The 13,687-nt window shown below is 39.8% G+C and overlaps 3 protein-coding genes across 3 annotated transcripts; all 3 read right to left on the bottom strand.

Annotated features, from left to right (window-relative positions):
* Nucleotides 1-2,613: 2,613 nt before the first annotated feature.
* On the bottom strand, nt 2,614-5,534 carry LOC113128572 (CMRF35-like molecule 1). Its single transcript, XM_026304000.1, has 5 exons — nt 5,413-5,534; nt 4,435-4,749; nt 4,175-4,252; nt 3,963-4,070; nt 2,614-3,413 (listed from the first exon to the last, which is right to left on the bottom strand). The coding sequence occupies exons 1-5, from the start codon at nt 5,444-5,446 to the stop codon at nt 3,055-3,057; spliced, it is 894 nt and encodes a 297-aa protein (XP_026159785.1). The 5' UTR covers nt 5,447-5,534; the 3' UTR covers nt 2,614-3,054.
* Nucleotides 5,535-5,538: 4 nt separating this feature from the next.
* On the bottom strand, nt 5,539-10,275 carry LOC113128571 (CMRF35-like molecule 1). The gene is made up of 6 exons (XM_026303999.1): nt 9,928-10,275; nt 9,348-9,674; nt 9,149-9,244; nt 8,940-8,993; nt 6,697-6,824; nt 5,539-6,409 (listed from the first exon to the last, which is right to left on the bottom strand). Exons 1-6 carry the CDS (start codon nt 9,965-9,967, stop codon nt 6,089-6,091), a joined length of 966 nt encoding a protein of 321 aa, XP_026159784.1. The 5' UTR covers nt 9,968-10,275; the 3' UTR covers nt 5,539-6,088.
* Nucleotides 10,276-10,925: 650 nt separating this feature from the next.
* On the bottom strand, nt 10,926-13,203 carry LOC113128573 (uncharacterized). Its single transcript, XM_026304001.1, has 5 exons — nt 13,049-13,203; nt 12,612-12,938; nt 12,203-12,244; nt 11,973-12,100; nt 10,926-11,685 (listed from the first exon to the last, which is right to left on the bottom strand). Exons 1-5 carry the CDS (start codon nt 13,113-13,115, stop codon nt 11,365-11,367), a joined length of 885 nt encoding a protein of 294 aa, XP_026159786.1. The 5' UTR covers nt 13,116-13,203; the 3' UTR covers nt 10,926-11,364.
* Nucleotides 13,204-13,687: the final 484 nt, after the last annotated feature.

Here is a 13,687-nt window from a genome sequence, read left to right as displayed (position 1 = left end):
AATAAAAGACAACCAATAAAAAGAGCCTGAAAAGATTGTTCAGATGTAAACTTGACTCACCCAGCTATATATGTGCATTCAGAAAGTGTTCAGATCCGCTTCACTTTTTTCAGTTTTGTTATGTTGCAGCCTAATACTACAATTATCTAAATTCATTTTTTTCCTCATTGATCTACACTCAGTGCCACATAATGACGAAGTGAAAACTGAATTTTAGGAATGGTTGTACATTCATTACAAAGAAAAGACTGGAATATCACATTTCATTTTTTTACAAAACTGAAATATCGTATTTACAATATAAACTTGACTCGCCCAGCTATGTATGTGCAGTGAGCACTGAGGATGTAGCCACATTTTTTTTCGATATAGTTGTGACTTGCAGCCTAGTCTCTGGCTACACATGACACCTGACCTCCAAACGCAGAACTCAGAATTGTATTTGTAACACCTGGTGTCCCACACATGACCACAGAGAACAGAAATACATGCAACCAGACATTTAGGCTCTCATTGGTATAGACGTTATGTCGCATACATTTTTTTGGATGTTATTCTCAGATTAACTCAACAATCATAAAGTGCATCAAACAGCAAACAACAACAACAAATAACAAAGCAAATAAGTACTCTATAAGTAAATTTCTCATTACATCTCATGAGTTGTTAACTCCTGAACATTCTTTCATCCATAGACAGTAAATGATAACTCCAGTGTAATAAAACCTGGGTCCTGTGGTTGCAGCTTGGCTCCCTATCACCTTGCTCACAAAGCTACCTCAGCAAGTATAAAATTATGATAACAAACAGAAATTATGCCCAAAGCATCAAAATAGTTGTAATCAACCTGATTCTTTAACAGTTCAGTTACTCTGATCTTTGACCCTGTGAGATCCATCTTTAGGACTGCTGTTTCCATGAAGACTGTGATAGACATGCTCCTCCAGTTGGCTGGTATCCAGTTGTTGGTACTGACAATTGTGTCCTGGTACGTCCACATCAACATATTCGCCGATGCCAAGAGTGACAGTGGACTCCCGACACTTTGATGTGAAGTGGGAGCAGAAGTCAGGTGGTGGTGATGGTAAGGCTGAAAGATCAGTAGAGTCTGGAGCTGAGCAGCTGCAGCAGGAATCAGGTTCACGTAGTACACCAGGCTTCATGTTCTCATAGTCAGATGATGACTGGGGGAGAAAAGAAACCCACTGACATTCTGGCTAACATTTACAAAGTAATGGACAAACGGACATTTTGGCCTGATGCTGGAGTTAGATGAAGAATTAGGGGGTCATCAAAGTTATTAAAATCCCTCAGTAGGGGAACATACATGTTTGTACCAAATGTGATAATCCAACCCCTGATTTCTGTGGTGATATTTTGATGTGGACAAACATCATTGACATATTGGAACTGTCATTTATAGAGCTGCCAGACTGGATTGTGCCCCCCCAACCACAGGGGGGAACAGACAGGAGATGCAGCATAAAGTGAAGGTAGAGGTGGCAAAGGCCAAACAAAGGGCGTATGAGGATTTGTATGATAGGTTGGACACTAAGGAGGGAGAGGTGGATTTGTACAGGTTAGTGAGGCAGAGAGACAGAGATGGGAAGGATGTGCAGCAGGTTAGGGTGATCAAGGATAGGAATGTAAATGTGTTGACAGGTGCCACAAGTGTGATGGAAAGATGGAAGGAATACTTTGAAGAGATGATGAATGAGGAAAATGTTAGAGAGCACAGAGTAGAAGAGGTGACTGTTGTGGAGCAGGAAGTAGCAAAGATCAGTAAGGATGAAGTGAGGAAGGCATTGAAGAGGATGAAGAGTGGAAAGGCAGTTGGTCCTGACGACATACCTGTGGAGGTATGGAAGTGTTTAGGAGAGGTGGCAGTAGAGTTTTTGACTGGGCTACTTAACAAGATCTTGGAGAGTGAGAGGATGCCTGAGGAATGGAGGAGAAGTGTACTGGTGCCCATCTTTAAGAACAAGGGAGACGTGCAGAGTTGTGGAAACTACAGAGGAATAAAGCTGATGAGTCACACAGTGAAGTTATGGGAAAGAGTAGTGGAGGCTAGGCTGAGGTCAGAAGTGAGCATTTGTGAGCAGCAGTATGGTTTCATGTCAAAAAAGAGAACCACAGGTGCAATATTTGCTTTGAGAATGCTGATGGAGAAGTACAGAGAAGGCCAGAAGGAGCTGCATTGTGTCTTTGTAGATTTGGAAAAAGCACGACAGGGTGCCGAGAGAGGAGCTGTGGTTTTGTATGAGGAAGTCTGGAGTGGCAGAGAAGTATGTTCAAGTGGTGCAGGACATGTATGAGAGCTGTAAGACAGTGGTGAGGTGTGCTGTAGCGGTGACAGAGGAGTTCAAGGTGGAGGTGGGACTGCACCAAGGATCAGCTTTGAGCCCCTTCTTGTTTGCTGTGGTGATGGACAGACTGACAGATGAGGTTAGACAGGAATCTCTGTGGACCATGATGTTTGCAGATGACACTGTCATCTATAGTGAGAGCAGGGAGCAGGTGGAAGAAAATCTAGAGAGGTGGAGGTTTGCTCTGGGAAGGACAGGAATGAAGCTGAGCTGCAGTAAAACAGAGTACATGTGTGTAAATGAGAGGGACTCAAGTAGAACGGTGAGGTTACAGGGAGTAGAGGTGAAGAAGGTGGAGGATTTTAAGTATCTAGGGTCAACAGTCCAGAGCAACGGAGAGTGTGGAAAAGAAGTGAAGAGACGTGTGATGGGTGTGAACGTTTCACTTCTTCACTTAACCACAGGCAGAACATTCTCTTTACACCTATCTGAATTTAGTTTAGTACAGCAGTGTGTCTGAGTTGTGACTGGCTGGATTTCCAAGCAACGTCATAGAGGTGTGAACACACAGGGGGCTTTGAAGAGAAAACAGAAGATCTGAGACTATATGCAATAAGTAATATTAAAGTGATGTGCTCAGAACACCCGATGTCCCACACATGACCACAGAGAACATAAATACATGCATCCATTTACAACTACACATACTCTTACAGCATAGGAAAATAATATATGATTAACAGCAGCTTCAGACATTACAATACACTGTTGATTCATCTTTTGATTTGTAGTAAACAGTAGAGTATGCGACTGCTGCAGTCTCAGGTGTGACGGTGCAACAGTCTGTGAGTTGTTTAACGCTGACAGTGGAGTAAAAGACGCCATCTGGTTGGATCAGAGACTCTGATGAAACTGTGATGTTGGAGTAAATATTGTCTGTGTGATTTTTGTTGGTGTCTTGATGCTGAATGGCCGACGAACTCAAGATGCTGTTGGTTCTACCATCTGTTTCTTCATCCTCACTGGCCTTTGATAAGGAAGTGGTAATGTGATGTGCCTCTTGTTTCTGAATGGGTACTATTGCATAAGTTGTGTCATAGTTATTTCCTGTATGGAGAGTAATGGTATTTGGTAAGTTTTAAAACTCAAATGAAAACCACATTTTACATGATTTATTTCCTAAAAAAAATCCATAATGCTGCATTAAAAGCAATAAAAAACAATAATAAAGAATGAGGTAGGAGGAGGAAAAATTCCCATATGCAGTCCTTCAACTTAGTAAAAATAACCCCTGTGAAGAGGAGGGAGACCTCTTTCAGGATGAGTGTAAACGTTGTGTGTACATAACTTAAAATTACATTACTTGGAAATTAGGCAGACAGAGTCATTGTCTTCTTTTAAGTCTTTGTTGAAAACATATTTTTACAGAACTGCCTTTTAATTAAATTATCTGAAATGATTCATGTTGTTTGATGTATATGTTTATTTTATCTTGTTTTTATTTTTGAATTTGTACAGCACTTTGTACTTTGGCTGATGATGCTGACTTTAGATTGCATAAATATTAAATGATTTATTCTGAGTGTTTTCTAACGTGAGTGTTTAAAACTGCCAACATACTCTAAAAATATTGTTAGAAATATGTGGATTTTTTACCAGGAGAGGCACTGATGTCTCTGTTTCGATGTCTGAAGAACATTAGAAGAACTGCCGCCAGAGCCAGCACAGCCACAGCGAGACCTACTGTAATATACAGCATCCTCTCTGAAAAAGAGACAACATTGTGTCCTAGTGATGATGTATACTTCAGGACTTTGTCTGTCATACACAAACATATCAATAGTATACATTTCAGGACAGTTGCTTACTAGGGAATGAAGGATTTTTCTCAATTGTCTCATCTGAATCTGATTGTGTAATGGCATTGTCAGGTTCCTTTGTGTCTCCTGAAAAAAAAAAAAAACACATTGTATCTGCTGTGGTAATGTCTCATTTCTTTCTTGTCATTACTACATGTTGTGAAAAAGCAATGGTCAGTTTGAGTCACACAGTGTTGTGAAATAATCATATTTTGGGAACTAGAGCAAAGGTCTTTATAATGTAATTATTATAGCTTGAATCAACTCACCCTTTATGACTGTGAGATTTACTTCATTGTATGTGTCGACACCAATTCTGTCTATTCCACACCAGTAAGTTCCTGAGTCATCCTCTGTCAGACGAGAGATGGTCACATAAAAAGTATTTCCTTCATCGCTGATACTGTACTTCCCATCTGAATCCTTATTCTTTTGACTGCTTTTTATTAGCACATCTTCATTTCTGCACTTTCTCTTGCAGAAATATTTCACATTCAAAAATGCATTGGTGTGAGAGCATTGTATTTTGATTTCCTTTCCCCAGTCTCCGGTTATTGACATTAATGCTTCAGTCTCCCAAAACCCTGCACAAAAGAAACATTTACATTTACCAAAGCAACCTGCAGCTCAGGCACAAAGCCAACCAAAAATGTACAGTAACTTCAGTGTTCAAAAACAGAAGTCACATTTTTATCAATGCCAAGAACACCCAGCTGTCCACCTCATAGGCTTAACCGTATATTCTCTTTAAACTCTCTGTAAACTAAGATCCTAGAGTTACTGTGTCTTGTTCTGTAAAGCAGGAATTTTCAAACTTTTGAGGCTTCTGGTGCGTTTAATAATTTATGTTGTTTTAATTGGTCTAAAGAGGTAAAACTTTGCAGTGTTTCACAAAAAGGTAGACATTAGTGCACTGAAAATTTTACCAAAATCTCAGCAATGGAAAGTAACTACAGTAAGTACATTTACTCAAGTACTGTATGTTAGTGCAATTTTGAGGTATCTGTACTTTGTACTGTTTTCATATTCTGTTACTTTATACTTTGATTTCAATTTGAAAATGTAAAATGTAAACAGTATTTTCAAAGTCAGCAATGAGTATATGCTCAAATATAACAACAGGCCAGAAGATGCTGCTGGGGCCTCTAATAAAATCAGGAAGATGAACTAAACTAAAAAATAAAGTCAAAACTACAAAAACACACAGTCAGAGGAAAAGAATCAAGACTTTATATCAGTAGACTTACCTCCCACAAGAAAGACGAAAAAGAGAAAAATCATCTTCAAGCTACTTATAGAATTTACACCTCTTTGTCCTTTGGCTCTTCTTATCACTACCCAAATTCATGTGTTGTTCATTTTCTCAAGGTTAATGACAGTTTTGGTTTTGTCATGGGTTCCTCTTTGTTATTGCACTTCCTATATTTAGGGAGCTTCCCATGTCTGAAACGTAAGATTCAAAACATCCCTCCCATCTCCGACCACTCTCACAGTGAATGCGAAAAGAATGAATTAACTTAAATAACAGGCCAGTGAATAAGTGACACGAGAAGACCATCAGATGTTAATACTTGGTCTACTTGTTAAGTGATGATTCCTTCTCAGATTATAGTATTTCAGTCTTGTCTCTTGTCTTTGTACCATCTGAAGTGGTGCATTTTCCTCTAGAAATAACAAAGCAAATAAGTACTCTATAAGTAAATTTCTCATTACATCTCATGGGTTGTTAACTCCTGAACATTCTTTCATCCATAGACAGTGAATGATAACTCCAGTGTAATAAAACCTGGGTCCTGTGGTTGCAGCTTGGCTCCCTATCACCTTGCTCACAAAGCTACCTCAGCAAGTATAAAATTATGATAACAAACAGAAATTATGCCCAAAGCATCAAAATAGTTGTAATCAACCTGATTCTTTAACAGTTCAGTTACTCTGATCTTTGACCCTGTGAGATCCATCTTTAGGACTGCTGTTTCCATGAAGACTGTGATAGACATGCTCCTCCAGTCGGCTGGTATCCAGTTGTTGGTACTGACAATTGTGTCCTGGTACGTCCACATCAACATATTCGCCGATGCCAAGAGTGACAGTGGACTCCCGACACTTTGATGTGAAGTGGGAGCAGAAGTCAGGTGGTGGTGATGGTAAGGCTGAAAGATCAGTAGAGTCTGGAGCTGAGCAGCTGCAGCAGGAATCAGGTTCACGTAGTACACCAGGCTTCATGTTCTCATAGTCAGATGATGACTGGGGGAGAAAAGAAACCCACTGACATTCTGGCTAACATTTACAAAGTAATGGACAAATGGACATTTTGGCCTGATGCTGGAGTTAGATGAAGAATTAGGGGGTCATCAAAGTTATTAAAATCCCTCAGTAGGGGAACATACATGTATGTACCAAATGTGATAATCCACCCCCTGATTTCTGTGGTGATATTTTGATGTGGACAAACATCACTGACATATTGGAATTGTCATTTATAGAGCTGCCAGACTGGTAGCATGGCTAAACAGTTTCTGTCATGGACTAACCTCTCTCTTCTGGTGTGGGCTTAAGCTTTGCTGTTTAACAGCCAGCAGAAGGCAGAGTGTAAACAGACACACAAACAGCATCGCCACCACACACATCACTACCGTCAGGAACAGTGGCATGTGGAGCCCTGCAGGAAACATTGACAACTGAGGTCGTCTGGCATTGGATGTAGAAGTAGAGTTAACCAACACACCCTCTGACATAAACCATCCCGCATGTAACTCTTGTTTGTAAAAGCTTTCTAGTTGAAACCACAGAGTCATTTTTGCAGCACAGTTTCAAACCTACCTTGTCTCTTATATAGACTGACCACCAGATGGCCCTCATAACATTGGCTGGCAGAGATAACTCAGCTCCTTTACCAGGATCCCTGGCCCCTGCCACTACACAGAGACCTGTTGTCTAAGGCATATAGAGAGATTTTTCACCCACACCCAGAGAGGCTGGATCTCTGGACCTGGCCTGTGAGTGGTTTAACTTGAGGACTGTAGGTCTCCCTCGGAGTGTTATGACACCATCCAGAGCTAGGGCCTCCACAACAAGGCCCTTTTATGTTTTTATGTTTAAATGTTCGATTTTGAGCAATGGTGCTCTGATCAGCAGAACGTTCCCTTTCAGTGTTCTCTGGCTATCATTTTAACATTTTTTGGAAGATATGGTGAATAAAGAGAAGGCTTTTTCCACAATTAAAGTATATTTAGCAGCCATCTCAACCTGTCATATTAGCTTTGAGGGCAAGGCAGTGGGACAACATCCTTTGGAGGGCCGATGGATAAGGGGCGTTCGCTGTCGGCTGTCTGTAATGAGGAAACTGGCTTCCTTGTGGGACCTTCACACTAAGTCTACTGTCTGAACACGTAGATATAAAAATGCTGACGCCACACACTTTTCCCAGGTCTTAGTCTTGATGTTACAGCTCCCCCACTAGCTCATTCTGTCACTAACTCCTGCTCAGCAATCCAGGAGTCAGTATTTCCCAATGAAACCAATGCTATGAAACAGAACTTTGGGTTATTTACATAAGCACAGTTCTCTGAGTAGCAAGAGTGAGTGTCTCACCAGACCACCCTCGTTGCTAGTGTGTAGTGAGGAAGAGGTGAGGGGTTTTGAATAACTGGCTCAGCATCAAACTCTTTTAAAGGGGGGAGGGTCCCTGCCCTCCTTGACAGTGACAAGCTCAGTCCCAGCCAATCATGGCTGGCGTAATGCAATAGGAGCTTCTGAGAACACTGGTTATGAAAATAACCCAAAGTTTCAACCCTTAGCTAAATATCAACGTGATGGCACAAACTGGTGCTACTGCAATAAATGAATTTCAAATTGTTGTACATGTTCCTCAACACGTAATCCTAACAATGCTAATGCACTGCTAAGTAAAGCTCTACGACCCAAAAGTGAATATTTGCATATTTTCTCCTTAGAGTTTATTTTGAATAGGTAAAAACTGTTGTGTTTTGATGCATGTAGCATAAACACACATAAACACAGCTTTAGTCCTTTGGGTCTTATTTTTGTCCAGTATTTGCTCTCTTTTGCCTGTTTTTGCTCCCTGCCCCCTCATGAGGAAAATATTTGGTTCTTTAGCTGTAAAAGACTCCACTTCAATCATTAGCTAGTTTGTTAGGCTTAGCCAAAAATGACACTATAAGAACTAATCAAAACAGTAAATACACAACGAGGGGAAAGATAGTTAACCAATTCATAGAGATGTGATTAATCAGTTTATCGCTATGAGGGACTCATTTCACATACAAGTTTGTCAATCATTAATATAAAAGTATAACAAATAGCTAAAATAAGTCCAAACCTACAGACTAATATTCATTTTCCTCATGTTTATTCTCTCTACTTTTGTGCAGACGAATTAGTTTATTAGTTCAATATATTTGTTTTATTCAGCTCAATTTGATTTCTTTCATTTTTCTCTTCATGCGTTTACATGCTATAATAGATTTCTTGGCACAGTGTAAAGCACTTTGCCCTCAAGGGGATGTACAAGTGAACTTAACCAATGACATAAATCATCCAGGATGTAGCTATTGGTAGAAAAGATGTCTGGTTGTAACCACACAATTATTTTTACAACACACTCACAAACTTACCTTGCCTATTGTATAGACTGACCACCAGATTTTAACAAGACTTTTCTGTTAGAAAAAGTACTTTTTCATTTATATAGTTAGCTAAAACACACATTTGGTATTTTTTGCACCTTTGATTTTGTTGTTGTTGTTGTTGTTACCTGTTTGCATGTCATCAGGCTGTGTTGACCACAGTGTTGTTTCACTGGAACTCTCTGAATGAAAGAAGCCACCAGAAAACAGAGTGACTGTCTGCATGTGTTTTTTTCCTCTCAGGTATGAAGCAATGCTAGTAAAAAATTATATTCAAAGAGTGTAAATTATTTGCTGAGACGAGGGTGTTCTTGAACACCCATAACCTGAAAATAACCTGTAGTTCTTGGTGGTTGTTGCTGATTTGTGGTGATCACATGAACTGTGGATTTAACAGGAGGATTTGTGTGGACCCGTGGAGGTTTGAAAGGAGCTGTGAAGGAGGAGGAGTGAAATGTTCAGACAATAAGATGGAATAAGAGAGCACTGAAAGAACACACGAATATGCAGAAAGACAATAGGTAACATTCACGTACCGTTGTTGACTTTGAGTTGGATTTCTGTTTTAGGATCAAATCCATATGTGTCAATTTCACACCAGTATGTCCCTCCATCATTCAGGGTCAGGTCATGGATGGTCACATGCAGGGTTCTTTTCATGGTGTCATCAAAGATGTAATATTTCCCTTTTTGTTCGCTTCTTTTGCCGCTTGTGACTTTAATGATGGTTTTCCTGTCAGCATAGCGGCCCTTTGACACATATTTAGGATATTGTTCGTACCCTGACTGATATGGACAGGTGATCTGAGCATGTCCTCCTTCTTGGGCTGATAGAGATATTACTGGATCTTGGCCTGTGTTTGCTTCAAAAGGAAAATAACCACAGTGAACATTTCATTGTATTAGCCAAAAGTGCAGAACGAGTTTCCTTTGGCTGTTTTTAAAATCATATCTCTCTTTAACTGGATGTTTTCAAAGGAGCTGACCATCAACACTTCTCTCTTAAGTTTTAAAAACGACTAATAAAACAGCAAACATTCGCAGCAGTGTGATAAAAGATAAAAATAATGGAGGGAGATGATTTAAAAGCTGTACTGTGTTGTGTTTGTTACTCACCGGAGAACAGCCACATGCTGAGAAAAAGCACGTTCCTCATTTTGATCTTGGACGTCTTCCTCACCTTTTGTTTTCTTATGTATGTAAATGTATCTCTCAGTCCACTTTACTGGATTGAAGTTCAATTTAAGGGACCCATCCCTTTATTAAAAAAAAACACACATCTGCAATGAACCAGGAAATTCTCAGGTTGGTCATGTAGCACTATAGCCTCTTCCTTTGCTCATATCGCTTTCACAGTTTCTATCTGTGTGTGTGTTTGTGTGATGGGTAGTGTGGATATGCATGCATTAGATGGGTGTGAACGTTTCACTTCTTCACTTAACCACAGGCAGAACATTCTCTTTACACCTATCTGAATTTAGTTTAGTGCAGCAGTGTGTCTGAGTTGTGACTGGCTGGATTTCCAAGCAATGTCACAGAGGTGTGAACACACAGGGGGCTTTGAAGAGAAAACAGAAGATCTGAGACTATGTGAAATAAGTAATATTAGAGTGACTTGTTGTGCAGTAAACTGCTTGAATTACTTGAACATCCCAAAGTGAAAACATTTTTTCCAACAGAGAAGGAAAACAATAAAAGACAACCAATAAAAAGAGCCTGAAAAGATTGTTCAGATGTAAACTTGACTCACCCAGCTATATATGTGCATTCAGAAAGTGTTCAGATCCGCTTCACTTTTTTCAGTTTTGTTATGTTGCAGCCTAATACTACAATTATCTAAATTCATTTTTTTCCTCATTGATCTACACTCAGTGCCACATAATGACAAAGTGAAAACTGAATTTTAGGAATGGTTGTACATTCATTACAAAGAAAAGACTGGAATATCACATTTCATTTTTTTACAAAACTGAAATATCGTATTTACAATATAAACTTGACTCGCCCAGCTATGTATGTGCAGTGAGCACTGAGGATGTAGCCACATTTTTTTTCGATATAGTTGTGACTTGCAGCCTAGTCTCTGGCTACACATGACACCTGACCTCCAAACGCAGAACTCAGAATTGTATTTGTAACACCTGGTGTCCCACACATGACCACAGAGAACAGAAATACATGCAACCAGACATTTAGGCTCTCTTTGGTATAGACGTTATGTCGCATACATTTTTTTGGATGTTATTCTCAGATTAACTCAACAATCATAAAGTGCATCAAACAGCAAACAACAACAACAAATAACAAAGCAAATAAGTACTCTATAAGTAAATTTCTCATTACATCTCATGAGTTGTTAACTCCTGAACATTCTTTCATCCATAGACAGTAAATGATAACTCCAGTGTAATAAAACCTGGGTCCTGTGGTTGCAGCTTGGCTCCCTATCACCTTGCTCACAAAGCTACCTCAGCAAGTATAAAATTATGATAACAAACAGAAATTATGCCCAAAGCATCAAAATAGTTGTAATCAACCTGATTCTTTAACAGTTCAGTTACTCTGATCTTTGACCCTGTGAGATCCATCTTTAGGACTGCTGTTTCCATGAAGACTGTGATAGACATGCTCCTCCAGTTGGCTGGTATCCAGTTGTTGGTACTGACAATTGTGTCCTGGTACGTCCACATCAACATATTCGCCGATGCCAAGAGTGACAGTGGACTCCCGACACTTTGATGTGAAGTGGGAGCAGAAGTCAGGTGGTGGTGATGGTAAGGCTGAAAGATCAGTAGAGTCTGGAGCTGAGCAGCTGCAGCAGGAATCAGGTTCACGTAGTACACCAGGCTTCATGTTCTCATAGTCAGATGATGACTGGGGGAGAAAAGAAACCCACTGACATTCTGGCTAACATTTACAAAGTAATGGACAAACGGACATTTTGGCCTGATGCTGGAGTTAGATGAAGAATTAGGGGGTCATCAAAGTTATTAAAATCCCTCAGTAGGGGAACATACATGTATGTACCAAATGTGATAATCCACCCCCTGATTTCTGTGGTGATATTTTGATGTGGACAAACATCACTGACATATTGGAACTGTCATTTATAGAGCTGCCAGACTGGTAGCATGGCTAAACAGTTTCTGTCATGGACTAACCTCTCTCTTCTGGTGTGGGCTTAAGCTTTGCTGTTTAACAGCCAGCAGAAGGCAGAGTGTAAACAGACACACAAACAGCATCGCCACCACACACATCACTACCGTCAGGAACAGTGGCATGTGGAGCCCTGCAGGAAACATTGACAACTGAGGTCGTCTGGCAGAGGAGACACTCACACAGAAAATTATGAATGAACGCAGATGGGCACACATACACAGATATTACTCACTGTCGACTGTGAGATCCATGGAGGAGGTCGATGTGGCAGTTACTACAAAGTGCAAATACAAAGAAGAATAAGCACTAATATACGCACAAAGAAACATACACAGAGTTATGCTGATGCATTGTTTTGAATGTGTGAGATTTTCTGAAAGGTTTGTTGTTAAATGGCACCAAAAACAAGTGGTTTACAAACCTGTAACTGTAAATCTTTAGAATAAAGATAGAAATAGGAAGTCCAGAAAAGAGGAACATGCATAGTATGTGAAAGTGCAACCTAGTTCTTACATACAGTGTAGTATGAGCAACCTGGCAGATTAAAACACAACCACTGACCAAAGACCATATTTCATTATTTCAGTCTTGATGAAATATGACAAACTGAAGACCATATATAGGAGTGATTCTGACTGTACCTTGGGAAACATTCAGTTGTATGATAGTGATGTGATCAGGGCATAAATTGATGTCCACCCCACACAAGTATGTCCCACTGTCTTCTGGGACAAGCTTGTCCACCTTGACAATGAAGAAGGCTGCGGTGATGTTGTCGTACAGAGATAAACTCTTGTTTCTCTCCCACTGATCGTGTTTCTCTGTCCATATCAGAAGGTTTGAGGCCTCTTGATCAATACGACAAAGGTACTTAGCGTGGCTCTGCCAGCGGCGTGGATATTCACATTTGAAGTGAAATGGCTTGCCTTCCACACCGGTCACAGCTGTGCTTTTGGCACTGATTAAAGCTGTCACAATAAACAGTGTTATAGCTGCATAATTACTGAATTTCAAAACAGCAACTAAACTAGTGTATCACATCAGCATCAAAAGTCAAGATGCCTAGTACACAACTCACCTTGGATTTGTAGTACAGTAATGATGACAGTTGTAGTTGTTCTCTGTGACATCCAGGTCGCTCCCATCACTTCAAGTGTAATTTTAGTCCAAACACTCAGATTCTCCCCAGCTGTAAAATGAGGCAGCAGCCTGTACTGAGGGTTGTGTCCGTGTGTTCACATAGGTGCTTTCACGTCCATATATATCTCTTCCTCTTTCATAAGTAAAACTGTCCACACATAACAACCACATTATGGAACTCATGGAGGCCTGTGTGCCTCAAAAGGTGACTTTTATGTGTCTTTTCCTTTTATTGCTGATCTACAAAGTATAAATAAGTGATTCATTAAGCATTAAAGCTGCACCAATTATCCTATTAACATTACATCAAATGACACTGTAAAATGTATCATTGTCTCAGAACCGCAACAAATTATCAGAAGCTCTTTAAAGCGTTTTACTGTCATATAGCTCATTGTTTTGTTTTTACAGCACTGATATTTAATTGGAACTTAAAAAATGAATTGTGAAAGATAATACAACAACACATAGTAAACATTTCCACAATGTCTTTGTTTATTCTTTAACTCTGCGTCCAGTGCATTACAGGTCAGTAATCCAACATCTTTACAGTCATTCTGATTAACGTATCAGTGTA

This window comes from Mastacembelus armatus, chromosome 1 (genome assembly GCF_900324485.2).
Source record: "Mastacembelus armatus chromosome 1, fMasArm1.2, whole genome shotgun sequence".
NCBI lineage: Eukaryota > Metazoa > Chordata > Actinopteri > Synbranchiformes > Mastacembelidae > Mastacembelus > Mastacembelus armatus.
Note: the sequence above shows the minus strand (reverse complement) of the source record. Positions and strands in the feature narration are given on the sequence as shown.